This window comes from Nicotiana attenuata, chromosome 7 (genome assembly GCF_001879085.1).
Source record: "Nicotiana attenuata strain UT chromosome 7, NIATTr2, whole genome shotgun sequence".
In the NCBI taxonomy this organism is placed as follows: domain Eukaryota; kingdom Viridiplantae; phylum Streptophyta; class Magnoliopsida; order Solanales; family Solanaceae; genus Nicotiana; species Nicotiana attenuata.
In genome coordinates, this window is record NC_031995.1 from 19,485,834 (window position 1) to 19,502,960 (window position 17,127).

Here is a 17,127-nt window from a genome sequence, read left to right on the forward strand (position 1 = left end):
ATCACACGCAACCCCATCAAGTCATAAAACCAATAATTAGACCAATGTTGGGCATTTTAAACACCAAATAGCAACAACAAGCGGTTAAAACATGGGTAAAGTAACATCAAAACATATAGAAATATGCCCAACATCAACTAGCAACGTTGTTAGAGCAGAGTTGCTTCAAAGTAAAAGAGTAGGGCAGAACTTCACCTTCAGAAGTGACAAATACTACACCAGCACCAGCTCCTCCGCGATGTGCAGCACCATCAAAGTACATCTTCCATGGAGGTTGAACTTCAATGACCATTGCGTCCTCATCAGGTAGTTCGTCAGTTAGCTCCCAATCATCAGGTATAGGGTGATCTGCCAAGAAGTCCGCTAACGCTTGTCCTTTTATAGCCTTTTGAGGGATGTACACAATTTCAAATTATTGAAACTGGAGGTACCACCTTGCTAGTCGATCACTAAGGACAGGTTTTGACATCACAATCTTGATGGGATTTTCTCTAAAAACTAAACTAACCATGAGCTTGAAAGTAGTGCTTCAACTTTTGGATTGAGAAGACTAGCGCCAAACATAACTTTTCGATTGGCGAATAAATAAGCTCATTTGGTGTCATCATCCTGCTCAAGTAGTAAAGGGAGTTTTCTTTCCCTTCACTATGTTCTTGGGCCAACAGTGCTCCGACAGACCTTTCTTGTGCTGAAATTTATAGTATCAGCGGCTTTCCAAGTATAGGGGCTGTCGAAACTGGAGGCTTCATCAAGTAAGTTTTGATACTTTCAAAGGCATTGCTACAAGCTTGGTCCCACTTGAAAGGAACGCCTTTCTTCATGAGGTGACTGAATGGTTGGCACCTCCCAACTAGGTTTGAGATGAATCTCCTAAAGTATGCTAGCTTTCCTTGCAGACTTTTTAATTCATGAATATCCCGAGGCTCAGGCATTTTCAAGATTGCATCTACTTTGGCTTGATCAATTTCGATCCCTCGATGCTAGACAATGAAACCAAGGAACTTTCCAGAAGTAACTCCAAAGGCACATTTCAATGGATTATCCTAAGTTGGTACCTCCGGATCTACTCAAACACCATTCTCAAGTCCTTCAAGTGGTCGCTCTTCTTTCTTGATTTTACCACCAAGTCGTCAACATAGAATTCGACATTCTTGTGGAGAAGGTCATCAAAGATATTCTGCATAGCTCTTTGGTAAGTAGCACCAGCGTTCTTTAAGCCAATAGGCATTACCTTGTAGCAATAAATACCCTTTGGGGTACGGAATGCAGTGAGCTCTCCATCTTTTGGTTCCATACGAATTTGGTTATAGCCCGACGAACCGTCCATGAAAGACATTGCCTCATAACCAGTAGTAGCATCGATCATCAGCTCTGGAATAGAGTGGGGATTCATCTTTCGGACACGCATTGTTGAGATCCCTGAAGTCAACACACACTCAAATCTGGCCATTTTTCTTCCTTACAGGGACAATACTTGAAACCCATGTTGGCTTTTTAACTTCACGAATAAAACTAGCTTCGATGAGTTTGTTAACTTCACTTTCAACCAAGGGAACCAAGTCTGGCCTAAAGCACCTTTGAGCTTGCTTAACAGGACGAGCGCCATTCTTGACTGCAAGGTGATTGACTGCTACTTTAGGGTCCAAGCCAGGCATCTCTTTGTAACTCTAAGCAAAGACATCTTTAAACTTCTTGAGTAACTCCATATAAGTGCTTTCTTCATCGGCTGCTAGTAAAGCACTTAGATAAGTGGGCCTCAGTTTTTCATCAGTGCCAAGGTTTACTTCTTTCAAAGCGTTCACTATTGTTTTTAGCCCTTTCTTCAAGTTCAGGCAGAGCATCATTTGCATCTTCATCTTCTTGAGGGTCCCCATCATTAAAGGATATGTGATAACACGGTGAAACATCCTCCATTGAAGATGGAACACCATTCTCGCCTTGTACAGTAACATGATACAAAGAACCCACACTTTCTTCGTCTTCATCACGTTCTTTAGTGTAGACCACAGTGTGTGGCTTCACCTTTAGTACCTCATCACATGAAACCATGACTTTTGTTCATCGCCTCATTCTAGACGGAACTAAACTTTGGAAATCCTTAGAGATATTCTGAAATTTGAGCGAAGCAGGTGTTCTTGCATTTTGATAATTTCTCTAGAACTTGTTCCCCTTATTTAATAGACCTAATCTCTCAAATACGGAAGTCCTCACAATTGGTTTTCCAAGTCGATCAAAGACTGAAGGTCTGTTAGAACCGGCAGATTCATCTTCTATAGTGATATAATTGTTGCTTGCCCTTCTTATGGAGATGCGCACTGGTGACGGTTGCTTGTATCCCAAACCTTCACGTGGTTTCCTCGTAGCGGCTTCTGATTGGATCTTCCCTAACTTTGATGGCTCACTGGGATTATATCCAGCCTTTACAAATAACTTGTAAGCATTGGGATCAAAACCTTCATCAGTACGTTTTGTAGGGAGCGCCACATTCTGCAAATGATTTTGGGCCACAAACCTTGCAAGCGGCATTAAGAACGACTTTACTGCCTCAATTCGTTTGACCGGAAGAGTTAACCCCTTTAGCATGTTAGTTTGGAGATTAGATGATTCACCTTCGTCTTTCTTCTTTTTAGGGACATATTTTAGCGGAGGAGTTACTTTCTTGTTGTGAGACACAATGTTCCCTTTATGGGACTTATTTAGGTTAGGGTGTACCTTCTCAACAACAGCTTTGGTTTTGTCGAAAACCACATCAGCTCTCTTAGCCGTGGACTCGGCATCCTTGTCATTCATGACACCATTAGCTTTTAGCTCCTTCACAATACGGTTCTTCAAGTAGAACTTTGCATCGGCGAAGTGTGACTCAGCCTCGGTGAATGGCTCGTCATCAGCAATTATCTTCTTCTCGACTTCACCTTCGTAGTATTTCAAACATTGATGGTAGGTAGATGGAACCACTTTATTCTCATGTATCCAAGGCCTTCCAAGCAAGACGTTGTATGAAGTCTTTGCATCGATCACATGCAACTATGCACTTGATTGCATATCTTCAATGGTGATTCCCAACCTGATCGCGCCATTGGCTCTTTGCCTCCTTGGTTGAATCTTTGGATCATCACACGACTTTTCGAGAGTTCGTTCATGGGAATACCAAGTTCTTTCACAGTGTGAATTGGTAAGATGTTCACTGAGGATCCTCCATCAACAAAAATTTGATTTACCCTTTCATTACACATATAGCCGACCAGGTACAACGGGCGGTTATGAAGTGTGTCACCTAGTAGCAGATCGTCATTTGTGAACGTAACTTTTTCCTCGCACGCGTTAACTTCTTGAGGAATACACTCGATGAGCTTTTCTAAAGATGCTGCCAACGGTAGATCATCACTCTTTTCTTCCCCTTTGTCAGCATAGCAACAAGAGGCATCAATACCCTCATAGGAAATCTTCGTGCGGAACCAACTTGGTAAGAACTCCTCCAAGGTAACTGGATGTCGTGGCTTTTGATGATGGTGCACCTCCACTTTGGTTTTCTTCAAATGCTTAACTGGATTCCATCCCCTTGGTCTTTTCACCATCATTTTCCTTGTTGGTTGTTCTATTGATTCTTTTTCGTGGGCTCCTTTTGTGGCGCCTACGGTGAGTCACCAACGTCCAACCTTCATCATCATCATGGTGGTCTACTTCGACTTTGTTATTCTCCAATAATTCTTCATTTTTGATTTATTTTAACTTGCATAACTCATCTAAATTGAATCAGCCAAAAGGTGATAGAGACTTGGTTGCACTTGCCTTCTCATCTTCAAGCACGATCTTCTTTTCACAGGCCAAGTCCATAACTTTGTCCTTGAAGACAAAGCACTTTTCCAGATGGTGGCTTACAAGTCGGTGATATTTGCAGTAATTTGGGTCATCAGCTTTCCAACTTTATTTGGCCGTTTCATCTCCAGAAGCTCAATGAGATTTAACTTGAGGAGTTCTTAAAAAATGGCCGGCACATCCGAATCCAGAAATGGGTACTCTTTCGCTTGAATTTCTATTAGACTCAACTTTCCACTTGGCTTCTTGAAAAGAAGTGGATTTCATACTCTGCTTCTTACTCACCTTCGTCGTGAACTTCAAAGGTGATGTGTTGACATTCATAGCTTCTTTGCTTTCAGACTTGTGTACAAACTTGCCCCACTTTCTGACTTCTTGCTTGTCATTCCCTTTGCGAGGTTCATAGATGGGCAGCCTTTCATTTCTAGCGGAGGCCATGCTCAATTCCATGTCATGGCACGAGTTGCAAGTTCTTCAAATGTGCTAGGCTTGAGACTTTGCAAGATGTAGCGCAATCCCCAATGCATGCCTTGGATGCACATCTCTATGCCAGAAGCTTCACTAAGTATGTCTTTACAGTTGAGGTTTGCATTCCTCCAACGATTGATAAAGTCGATAACGGGTTCATCCTTCCGTTGACGAGTATTTATGAGTTCCACCATGCTCACAGTGCGCCTTGTGCTATAAAAGCGATTGAGGAACTCTTGCTCTAGTTGATCCCAGCTATCAATAGATCCCGCCTCGAGGTATGTATACCAATCAAAAGCATTTCCTTTTAGCGAGCGGACAAACTGCTTGACGAGGTAATCTCCATAAGTCTCAGTGTTATTGCATGTCTCAACGAAGTGTGCCACATGTTGATTTGGATTGCCTTTACCATCAAACTATTGAAACTTTAGAGGTTGATAGCCAGCAGACATCTTCAACATATCGATCCTTGTAGTGTACGGCTTTGCATATGTAAGGTAGGACTTGGCAGCAACTTCATACTTATTCTTAATAGTTCCTTCAATGAACTTCTTCAGTTGATCGATTGGAATCATCCCTTCAGATGAGACAGGTATAGCCTTAGCGGATGCTACTCGTCTTAGGGGAGAATCAATCTCTAGAACTTCTGGGAGCTTGCCAGGTGGATGGGTGGATTCTTCTTCCATCAAGATTCCCACCCTGTCTGTTAGCTTGTCAGTTATAGCATCTTGATTTTGCATGCACTTGGTCAAGCCAGCGATTGCTTCTGTCAAGTATGCCAACTGCTCTTCCACAGATGAAGTGTTTGTCACCATGGCTTGCATGATTGTTGTAGATGATGGGGAGTAGCATGGATTGTCACACAGATTGATTCTCGAATGGATCACGCTATGCGGTGTAAGTGGGGAGGATCTATCACTTGAAGCATCATCATTTTCCTTCACAGCAGAGTTCTTGGATCCGGAGAGGTCAAGCAGAGCAAGAGTTTTCTTGATTTTTTCAGTAACATCGCTTCCTCTTTCGGGTGCGCTTGTGGAAGATCTTGCTCCTTTTGAGGATGAAAATTCGAAAATAGGGGTTGATGCGGACGGCACTTAGAGTGCTTGTTGTCCTAAAGAGCTTGCTTTGCTCCTCATAACTGGTCTGAAGCTTCCAAAGGTAACATCGAGGATGTATTCCACATCAGCATAGAACCTGGAGTTAGCAGCCTTGGTGGATGTTGATCTGGACTTGATTTTCTTTGAAGCCATTTCGACGTTCTTGGACTTTGGTGATTGAAAAGTTGAGATGAGAGGTAGATACTGTTCCACTGGGCGTGCCAGAATTTGTAGACAATAAATTGCGTCAAGAAAATAATTGAGACCGAAAATTATCGCAACAATCCTAGTATTTGATTTCAAATGATTTGAGTGTACAATCTCTATGAATCCTCTGATTCTTCTTTCCAATAATAAATAAATTCAAGGGCCTACGAGCTTGATCTTGAATATGTAGTTGTTGCCACGAACGATGATCTTGAATTCAACTAGCACGAACTTTGACTTGAACTCGTACTCCTTGAATCTTGATTTGTACTTCGTTCTTGAGCTTGAACTTGATCTGTTCTTGGTTCTTGAGCTTGAACTTGATTTCTTGATCTTGAACTTGATTGCTTGAGGCTTGAGGCTTGTGAAGGAATTTGCAACGTTTAGTCCACGAGCTCTTTCTTGCTTCTTGTTATAACTTCTGGTGTCTTTTCTGTGTTATGAAGACACTTATTTATAGTTGTGGGAGGGAAGAGTTATGATAAGAACAAACTTTTTTCGACCAATCAAATTGAAGTGTGACAAGGCCGCATTTGATTGGCCAGAACATGTCACTTGCACACGCGGCGTGGTTTTATTGGCCTTTTAATGTGACTTGGCATGCCTTGTCATTTTAACCTGTGGCATGATCCTATTGGCTCTTCTGCTTGACTTGGCGTGCCACGTCATATGACACGTAGCACCAAACTTTAGCCCAATAAGATGACATTTTGGGCTTAATGAAGTGAGCTCAACACTTTAGCCCAATTAGATGGGCTAGCTCAATGAATTTGAACTTATTTATTTAATCCATATGTATTGGACTTATATAATTAATTCAATTATATTAGCCCATAATATTTATTTGGACCAATATATCTTGAATTTAAAATATAGTCCAACTTATTTTATGAATTTAATTTTAATAAAAATTATATGCCTACAGTGCCTTAATCATAAGAAAACTATGATTATCTTATTCACATATATTCTTATTAAATTTATGATCAATGCTTTTGTAATAATTTATCAGTAACTTTAGCAACTCAAATTCTAGCAATCTTGTTGCTACACAATTAGCCCAGCCTAATAAAATTTGTGAAGAAAATGTCATGAAACTTTGCCCCTCTTTCCGCCTTCATACTATGGCATTTTCATGTAGTGGAAGAAGTGATATCTATTGCTAGAAGCACTATAGCATTGGTTAATGTTTATAGAGTGTAACCTATCTCTGTCATAATTTATATCCTTCATTTGATAAGTGAACTTCCTTGGAACTGGATTTTCTCAGGTAAACCAGTTCATGAATATAAAAGTTCAGTAAAGTTGGAAAAAACTGATACGGCTGTGGAAAAAAAATAGGGGAGAAAAAAAGTTTTAATATGTTTATTAATGGACAAGTTATTAATTATCTAAATCATAGTTAGGGCTTTATTTTAGTCGGTTAATCTTAGCCATTAATTTTAACTTATGACATATGTCGCTAATCTAAGTTAGAACTTGGGGAAAATGAAGAGGAGTCGGATCCCCGAACAAATATAGTTGGATTTATAGTGCTCGTGGAAAGCTTTCGGTATATATTTTTTTTATAGAAAAGACAAACATTAAGAAAAACTTATTTATTAGGGGACATAAATCCTATTCCCTCCGTTCACTTTTACTTGTCCACTATTGACTTTGCACACCCTTAAGAAATAATAAATAAAGTGCGTAATTTACCATGATACCCATATTAATTCGTGTATAGTCTTAGTGGATTTGAAAAATGATTTGGAATGAGTAATTACTATTAAGGGGCAAAATAGGAAAAATATATTATTTTTTCTCTTGATATGCGAAAAGTGACAAGTAAAAATAAAAATTTATTTTTAGAATACTTGACAACTAAAAGCGAACGGAGGGAGTAACTTCTTAGGGGTTGTTTGGCTGGTGGAATAAGGAATAACAATCTCGAAATAAAATAGGAAATTATTTCCTCTCGTAAAAGCAGGGACAACTAATCCCATATATCATTGTCTATCACACCCTGATAACGAAACGATTCCGTAAATAAAGCTTCGATAAGGGGTGAACAGCTTCACCCCTTTACAATTGAAGAGTTTGATCATTACAAGATCCTATACTGACAACTATCCAGAAATAGACTAAACTAAATCTAATAACAAAATTAAATGAGGGTATTCCTCCTTTACAATGTGAGCTTTCAAGAAATCATGAACGATGTAAAAAAATATTCTTATTTTTGGAATAAGCAGTTAGAAACAATGTAAAAATTCTACAAAATGGAAGTTTTAATGTCAACGGTCAACTAATGACACTTTTGACTGTGTCTTCAGGACGGACAATTTCTATCTCTTTTGTCTAGATTAGTTTACAAACATTTCTTTAGTTCTACAGTATTTTTCAACCTTGTCTTAGTTTTCTTTTCAAGATGTTGAATGGTAGTATATTAAATTTAAGAACTTTCTCTAATTAAGAAGCACGTGGAGTCAAATATAAGGACATTTTCAACCATCCCGTGTATAAATAAAATTTAAATAATTATGAGCTGTTGAAAATGTCCTTATATTTTTATTTATGAGCTGTTGGGCATGAAAACACTTCAATAATTATTACATGTACGTAAAACTTGACCAAGTAATTTCTCTGCCCTTGAAAAGATGAGAAAATGTCAGCAATTTGCAAAAGGCATATAGATATGATTATATTTTCAGTTGTCTAACATTGATCTGATAAACATATGATCCAACTATGGTTGTTTTTGCCTCTTTATCTGCTCTCAAATACTACCTTGTTTTTCTTCTTATCATAATCATAATCCCGCTTGTTACTTCACTATCCTTCAATTTTGATAGTTTTAATCCAAATGATCAGAATGTAACATATGAGGAAGATGCTTTTTCAGCAAATGGAGTAATTCAACTCACCAAAAACCAGCTTGATCGTGGTTCAGGCGTCAGCATAGGTCGAGCCACATATTTCAAGACCCTGCATCTTTGGGACAAGGCTTCTGGAAATCTCACAGATTTCACTACTCATTTCTCCTTTAGCATCAATTCACAGGGCAGAACAGCTTATGGTGATGGTCTTGCCTTCTTCCTCGCGCCTGCAGGTTCAAGAATTCCTGAGAACACAACCATAGGTGGCAGCCTTGGCCTTACAATTGATACTCAGCAACTTAATACATCGAATAATCATTTTGTTGCTGTGGAGTTTGACACCTTTAACAACTGGTATGATCCACAGGGTGATCATGTAGGTATCGATATCAACTCTATGCAATCTGTTGTTAATTTGACCTGGTTTAGTAGCATTCCAAATGGTAATAGAACTGATGCCTGGATTAGCTATAACTCAACCTCGAAAAATCTTACTGTTGTCTTCACTGGTTTCAGAGCTAATTCCACTGTCACTGTCCAGCAAAGCCTATCTCACAATCTAGATTTGAGGGAATATTTACCAGAATGGGTCACTTTTGGCTTCACAGGTGCAACAGGAGACCTCTTTGCATTACAAAGCATCTCCTCTTGGAATTTTACTTCTTCTTTAGAAATTAATGACAACATAACAGATCCAGGGGTAGCCTTACCAATCCCAAAGCCAGAGGAGACTCCAAGCAAAAGTAAGTTACGACTTGTGATTGGATTGGTTTCTGGTGGTTGTGTTTTGGTTGCAGTATCTGTTTTGGTATTGTTTGTATTTTGGAGAAAGAGGAAGTTGAGAGAAGATGAAGATGATGATGATAGCTTTGATGGTTCCATGGCTGATGAATTTGAAAGAAGTACAGGACCAAAGAAGTTCCTCTACAGTGAGTTGGCTAGATGTACAAATAACTTTGCGCAGGAAGAGAAGCTTGGGGAGGGTGGATTCGGGGGTGTTTATAAAGGACATCTCAGGGAATCCAATTCCTATGTTGCTGTTAAAAGGGTTTCAAGGGGGTCAAGGCAAGGAATAAAAGAGTTCGCATCAGAAGTGAGGATCATTAGCCGGTTAAGACATAGACATTTGGTGCAACTCATTGGCTGGTGCCATGAGAAAAGAGAACTTCTACTTGTTTATGAGTTTATGCCTAATGGAAGCCTTGATTTCCATCTTTTCAAGGGAAAAAGCCATTTGACATGGCCAATAAGATACAAGATTGCTCAAGGCTTGGCCTCGGCCTTGCTATATCTACACGAAGAATGGGAGCAATGTGTGGTGCATAGGGACATAAAGTCAAGCAATATTATGTTGGATTCCAATTTCAATGCCAAACTTGGGGATTTTGGTTTAGCTAGACTAGTTGACCATGAAAAGGGATCCCAAACAACAGTTTTGGCAGGTACAATGGGCTACATGGCCCCCGAATGTGCCACCACTGGGAAAGCTAGCAAGGAAACAGATGTCTATAGCTTTGGTATCGTCGCCTTAGAAATAGCTTGTGGAAGAAGACCTATTGACCGTAAGGCTGAATCAGATCGTCAAGTAAATATTGTTGAGTGGGTTTGGAGCCTTTATGGGATGGGAAATATTAACGAATCAGCTGATCCTAAACTCTCATTAGAGTTCAATGAAATGGAGATGAAGCACTTGTTAATTGTTGGTTTATGGTGTGCTCATCCAGATAGCAATTGTAGGCCTTCTATTAGGCAAGCAATTCATGTCCTTAATTTTGAAGCTCCATTGCCCACCCTCCCTCCAAACATGCCTGTTCCAACATATTGCAGTCCATCACAGCATTTATCAAGTGCTTCATTTTCATCACCATATGACACCAACGCATCTCGGATTACTGAAATACAGTATTCAGTGAACAAAGACTACACTGATTCTTCAAATAACACAGCAGCTTCCGCAGCATCTTCACCTTCAGCATCACTTCTATACTCGCGTTGATATTGTCTTATAAGGAAATTTGTCTATAAATCCTTGCATTCAATCTTTCACTAGCTGGCTCCAACTTTTGCTCTTCTTAAACTTTATTGTTTCTCTTTTTATGAATATAAGATTGAATGAATCAACAATTCTAGTTCAAAGTTTCCATTAAATAGTGAAAATACTATGTTCTTAAAGACATGTCTCACTTGCGATCAATGGATGTATTCTAACTTTGATTAGAAGTTGAATTGGAGGGAAGAAAGAATGTTTCATTAATTTTTCCTTCATTTTAAACTGATCCATTTTAGAAGAATTTTTGAACTGAGCTTGTGCTAAGTATATTCTTCACCAAAATATTGATAGACATGGACTGTAGCTTAATTGCAGTCTGGACAGGACAAGATATTTGATTTGTCTGCTCGTGTCCTCTATCATTTATTTCCTCGCTCGCAAATAGAATAGAATTAATGAGTAATAACACTAAGTATATGCAAAAAGTGGAATCCTTTAACACCAGGAGAGAAATGAAAGACACAGTGAAAAAATTCAGAAAAATTGGAAAGATGACTTGAATGAAGAGACAAAATCTCTAGCTGGGAAAGACTCCTAATGCTCTCAGGCAATTGAACTGATTTCGAACGAGATATATCTCTCAGATGTGGAAAATTTGCAAAATCAGGGAATACATGGCCCAGAAATCTGGTTCATTGAAAGGTCTAAATAAACGGGGCTAGAATGCTGGCTGCAACATTCTACACTGAAGCCACTCAGTTAATTACTTTCAGTATCTATTCAGTAGGAGTTGAAAATCATGAAATATCAGGAAACAGACCACTTATCTTATTTCCAACCTAAAACAAGATACACCAAAATGATGTCATGTCTCCAAAAGCATCGGGTATGTCACTTTGCAGATTGTAATTATGCCGAAGCTCTACATGAGTAAGTCTGCTACTGAATTTAAAAACCCAAGTATATACTGAAGAAGGAGACAGATAATGAAGGACATATCAAGGCTAGAAAAGGGATGCATCGGCTAAGGAAAATGGAGAAGCAAGAGAACAAATTAATTGGCTGCTTTTTTTGAGATCAACATTATAAGTCAGGTCAAAGCATCTCAATGAAGGAAGATTTAAGATCCAATCAAGCTAGAGAAATTGCAACTGTGAAAGGTGCCGAATCTGATGAGTAATCAGACCAGAGAAATTAGCATAAGAAAGATTAAGATACTTTTAACTTGACGTGACGAAGAGAGTCTACCATAATCGTCTACAAGTATGTCTTTCAGATGAAGTAGAACTTGTCTTTCTTTATCCATGCACTTGAAACTTGAACATTTTATTAATACAAATATAAAAACTTTAAGTTTTGGGACCTATAGCATTTTTAGTCTAAACCAACAACAACAACAAACGTAATGACTCCCACAAGTTAGGTCTGGGAAGGATAAGATGTACGCAGACCTTACTCCTATCTTTGTGAAGGTAGATAGGTTATTTCCGATAGACAATCGGCACAATAGAATATGAGAAAGAAGCAATAGCAGCAAGCAGTACTTTTTTAGTCTAAACCAAATGCTTTAATTAATGGTCTTATCATTTAGCTGGCCATGAGTTAGAACAATGTAAAAAGCATACAAAATAGAAGTCTTTAATATGTCAATGGTCAACTACTTTTGCTTTTTGACTGTCGTCGGGACTGAAACAAGTCAAGTGAGCAATTTCCATCTCTTCTATCTAAAGACTAGAATAGGCTAAACATTTCTTAGGTCTACATATTTTTTAACCTGGTCTTTGCTAGTTTTTTTTTCTTTTCAGGACAGTGAATAGTAGTACTTTAAATTTACATTAATTTTGTTGTACCGAAACAAAATTTAAGAACTGCAAAAATTCTGAACATTTCTAGCATTTCAAGAGTGTTGGTATTCTCCACCTTAACGATTTTGTTTAGCTTCCATTTTCTTGTTGTATTTTTAAGACAGAGACAACATGTGATTGCTGCATTGCATAATTCAGAGTGGAATTAGATTGGAGAGAATGTCTTTTTTTTTTTTTTAATCTTTATACGCTTCTTAAAAGGGAACAGAACAGAACCTTCTCAAATAAAAGGGAATGGAATGTGAGATTCCGACTTCCACAACAGTATAAGTCCAACATACAAACTGTACTAACAATTATCACTAAATGTAGGTTCTGCTAAAACAACATGTAATCTTACTATATTCCTCCCATTGAAGTTCAAAATTTCTCATTTCCTTTTGAGTAAATTAGGAAAGGTGTGGGGGTGGTGGGGTAAGTCAATTATAATTCACCTGTGAAAAAAATAAATAATGTTTCTTGCTTCCTATAAGAGGGAAGGAAAGTCAGTCTTAGGACCTTTTCAACTACCCTGTGTTTAAAAATTTACTAGCTTTGATATGATCTGTTGAAAATGAATACATCTCAATAAATTTATGGATGTAAAACTTGACGAAATCATTAGTTTTGCACTTGAAAAGATGAGAAAATGAGAAAGATCTACCATAGGCATATAGATAGATGATTATCTTCAGTTTTCTAAAAAACTAATAAATATTTTGTCCAACTATGGGTGCTTTTGCATATCTATTTGCTGTCAAATTCCTTGTCTTTCCCCTTATGGTAATCCCTTTTGCCACTTCACTGTCCTTCAGTTTTGATCACTTTACTTCCAATATTGATCAGAATATTACAACAACAAACCCAGTGTAATTCTATACGTGGGGTCTGGGGAGGGTAGTGTGTACGCAGACCTTACTCCTATCTTTAAGAAGGCAGAGAGACTGTTTCTGGAAGACCCTCGGCTTAGGAAAGGTAAAAGGAAGGGAAACAACAAGCACACCAATTAGAAAACCAAAGCAAAAATACAAAACTAAATACACTAGATACTGCAATCAGAAAGCCGAAACGAAAGCAACAACAAGTAATCACAGAAGTCAAGAGACACGAAAATACACAAATAACACTAAATCATGTAACTAAAGCTACTGTTACACACAAGGATAACGCTCGGCTACTTATCATAACCGTTCACCTTTATTTTCAACCTCCACACCCTCCTATCCATGTCCATGTCCTCAGTAAGCTGGACCAATGCCATATCTTGCCTAATCACCTCTCCCAATACTTCTTTGGTCTGTCTCTACCTCTCCTTAGGCCCTCTAGGGCCAACCTCTCATACTTCCTCATTGGTGTATATGTGCCTCTCTTCTTCACATGCCCGAACCATCTAAGTCTCACCTCCCGCATCTCGTTCTCCACCAAGGTCATGCCTACCTTGTCCCAAATAACTTCATTTCTAATTCATCTAACCTGGTATGCCCGCACATCCATCTCAACATCCTCATTTCAGCCACCTTCATCTTTTGGACATGGGAGTTCTTGATTGACCAATACTCCGCCACATACAACATAGTCTGTCTGACCGCGGCTCCGTAGAACTTATCTTTAAGTTATGATGGCACATTCTTACATATGATGCTTATCCAGCAAATGGTGCAATTCAACTTGCCACATACTCGAAACCACTGCATCTTTGGGACAAGGCCTCTGGAAATGTCACAGATTTCACTACTCACTTCTCCTTTAGCATCAACTCACAGGGAAGAACAAGTTATGGTGATGGTCTTGCCTTCTTCCTTGCACCTGCAGGTTCAAGAATTCTTTATGACAGTGCAGGTGACAACCTTGGCCTTTCTACGATAAGTCAGCAACTGAATACATCGAATAATCATTTTGTTGCTGTGGAGTTTGACACCTTTCAGAATGTCGAGTACAACCCGATGGATGATCACGTAGGTATTAATATCAAGTCTATGCAATCTGTTATTAATGTAACCTGGTTTAGTAGCATTCCAGCTGGTAAGAGAACTGATGTCTGGATTAAGTATAATTCAACATCAGAAAATCTTACTGTTGTCTTTACTGGTTTCAAAGATAATTCTACTGTCACTGTCATGCAGAGCCTATCTTACAATCATGATCCGAGAGAATATTTGCCAGAATGGGTCATTTTTGGCTTCACAGGTGCAACAGGAGACTTCTTTGCACTAAAAAGCATCTATTCTTGGATTTTTTCTGCTTCTTTAGAAGATAATGACAGCTGCAGATCCATGGGTAGCCCTACCAAACCCCAAGCCAAAGCATGCACAAAGAAAAAACAAGTTAAGACTTGTGGTTGGATTAGTTTCTGGCGGTAGTCTTTTAGTTGCAGTATGTATCTTGATGTTATTTGCATTTTGGAGAAAGAAAAAGGTGATAGAAGGTGAAGGTAATGATATCTTTAATGGTTCAATGACTGTTGAATTTGAAAGAAGCACAGGACCACTTATCAAAAAAAAAAAAAAAAAAAAAAAAAAAACAACAGGACCAAAAGAGTTCCGTTATATTGAGTTGGCTAGATGTACAAATAACTTTGCGCAGGAAAAAAGTTCGGGGAGGGTGGATTCGGGGGTGTTTATAAAGGACATCTCAGGGAATTGAATTCCTATATTGCTGTTAAGAGGGTTTCAAGGGAGTCAAAGCAAGGAATAAAAGAATATGCACCAGAAGTGAGGATCATCAGCCGTTTAGACATAGACATCTGGTGCAACTCATTGGCTGGTGCCATGAGAAAAGAGAACTTCTACTTGTCTATGAGTTTATGGCTAATGGGAGCTTAGATTCCTTTCTTTTCAAGGGAAAAAGCCATTTCACATGGCCACTGAGATACAAGATTGCTCAAGGCTTGGCCTCTGGATTGCTATATCCACACGAAGGATGGGAATAATATGTGCTGCATACGGGCATAAATTCAAGTAATGTTATGTTGGATTCCAACTTCAATGCCAAACTTGGGGATTTTGGGTTAGCTAGACTGGTTGACCATGAAAAGGGATTCCAAACAACAGTTTTGGCTGGTACTATGGGTTACATGGCCCCCGAATGTCACATCACTAGCAAAGCTAGCAAGGAAACAGATGTCTATAGTTTTGGTGTTGTAGCATTAGAAATAGCTAGTGGAAGAAAACCTATTGATCCTACAGCTGAAGATCATCAAGTAAACATTGTTAATTGGGTTTGGAGACTTTATGGGGTGGGAAATCTTCATGAAGCAGTTGACCCTAAACTCTCATCAGAGTTCAATGAGCCGGATATGGAGCACTTGCTAATTGTTGGCTTATGGTGTGCTCATCCGGAAAGCAATTGCAGGCCTTCTATTAGGCAAGCAATTCATGTCCTTAATTTTGAAGCTCCATTGCCCGTGCTCCCTCCAAACATGCTTGTGCCAACATATTGCTATCCTTGTCAACTTCTATATTATCAAAATATTGTACTAATTAAACTATTATATTATGTTATTTATAAAAATGTTGATAGACATGATCAGTATTTTAATTGCAGTCTGGACAGGAGATGAAATTTGATGACATGGATATATTCAAAAAGTGGAATCCTCAAAAACTAACTATATTTGAAGACCAATCAAATAAAAACCTGCTTAATCAATTGGCTAGTACACATTGTAGAGTATCTACTCTGAAGTCTTAACATGGATATATCTGTCTCTTCCTATCTTTTGCAGCTATGTCTTGAGAATGGATAGGAACAAGGGCCAAGTCTGGAGTAAGTCAGGATCCAAAACAAACACTTGTAATCTTGGCCTCTCAGTTCCTGCCGTTTATTTTATTAGCTACCAAGCAAAGAGAAGAAAATCTGCCCCATTAATAGGATAGCAAGGAAAGAATAACATGTATGCATACCAAATAGACACAATTGATTCGGTAGACAAGTGAGACAAATCAAGTACTCCATTGATATATAGTAAAATCATCGAAGGCAAACTTTTTATTGACACGTTGTTCATCATATTCGATTTTGATTATTTCTAACCTCATAGACTGCACAATGTGGCACAATCAGCAACTTTGTGAGAAGCACATATACCAATAGCCAAACCTCCACATTCAAAATAGTGACTTGAACAAGCAGAGGATATAATAAGATGTCGAATCAGGCGGTAACAGTATTTGGGAAGAACTTTTTATTGATATCTGCAGCCTTTCTAAAAACATCTTCCAACCGATAGTTATGAGCAAGTCTCGTAAAAGGCAACTGAGTTGTCCTTAAGCTTTTTGGAGTAGAAACAGAGAACCCATTTGGGGGAAAAAATGGTGAACCAATGTACAGTCTGTGAGTATGAGTGTTGGGGATCTTGCTTTTGGCTTTCTCTTTTGGGATTTTTGGATCGCCATTTCTGGATTCTTGAAATAACTGAGGAACAAATCAATATGAAGATCTGGAAGACATTCATTTTAGTCCCTGAAGTGTTTAAATATTTCAGTTTAGTAGTCATATTAGTTCGAATATAATCTCATATAAAATATAAAAATATAGGAAAATTTCGCATAAAAATAATTGGGCTCGCTATTTTTAATTTTATAGCCTATATTTTAATTTACAACCAACTAACCCAAAAATAATAAGCTATGATTCAACATCCAACTCCAATAGGTTCTCAAAATTACTATTTAGTTTTTAAAAAAAATTGCTCAAGCTTTTAAGTTAATTTTCGAATCAATAACTGTGACTCAAATATTAGTTCAACAAACCAAGTCCATTTGGGTGGTGAAAATTAGATTTCTAACAAGCTTAAATATGTGGGTTTAAATTTTGAATTTGATTTTGTAAGAAATTTGGAGTGGGTG

General features: G+C 38.3%; 1 protein-coding gene and 1 pseudogene across 1 annotated transcript; both read left to right on the top strand.

Annotated features, from left to right (window-relative positions):
• Positions 8,139-10,969, top strand: LOC109228771 (L-type lectin-domain containing receptor kinase IX.1-like). The gene has a single exon (XM_019393974.1). It carries the CDS (start codon positions 8,319-8,321, stop codon positions 10,440-10,442), a length of 2,124 nt encoding a protein of 707 aa, XP_019249519.1. The 5' UTR covers positions 8,139-8,318; the 3' UTR covers positions 10,443-10,969.
• Positions 13,900-16,726, top strand: LOC109228772 (annotated as a pseudogene).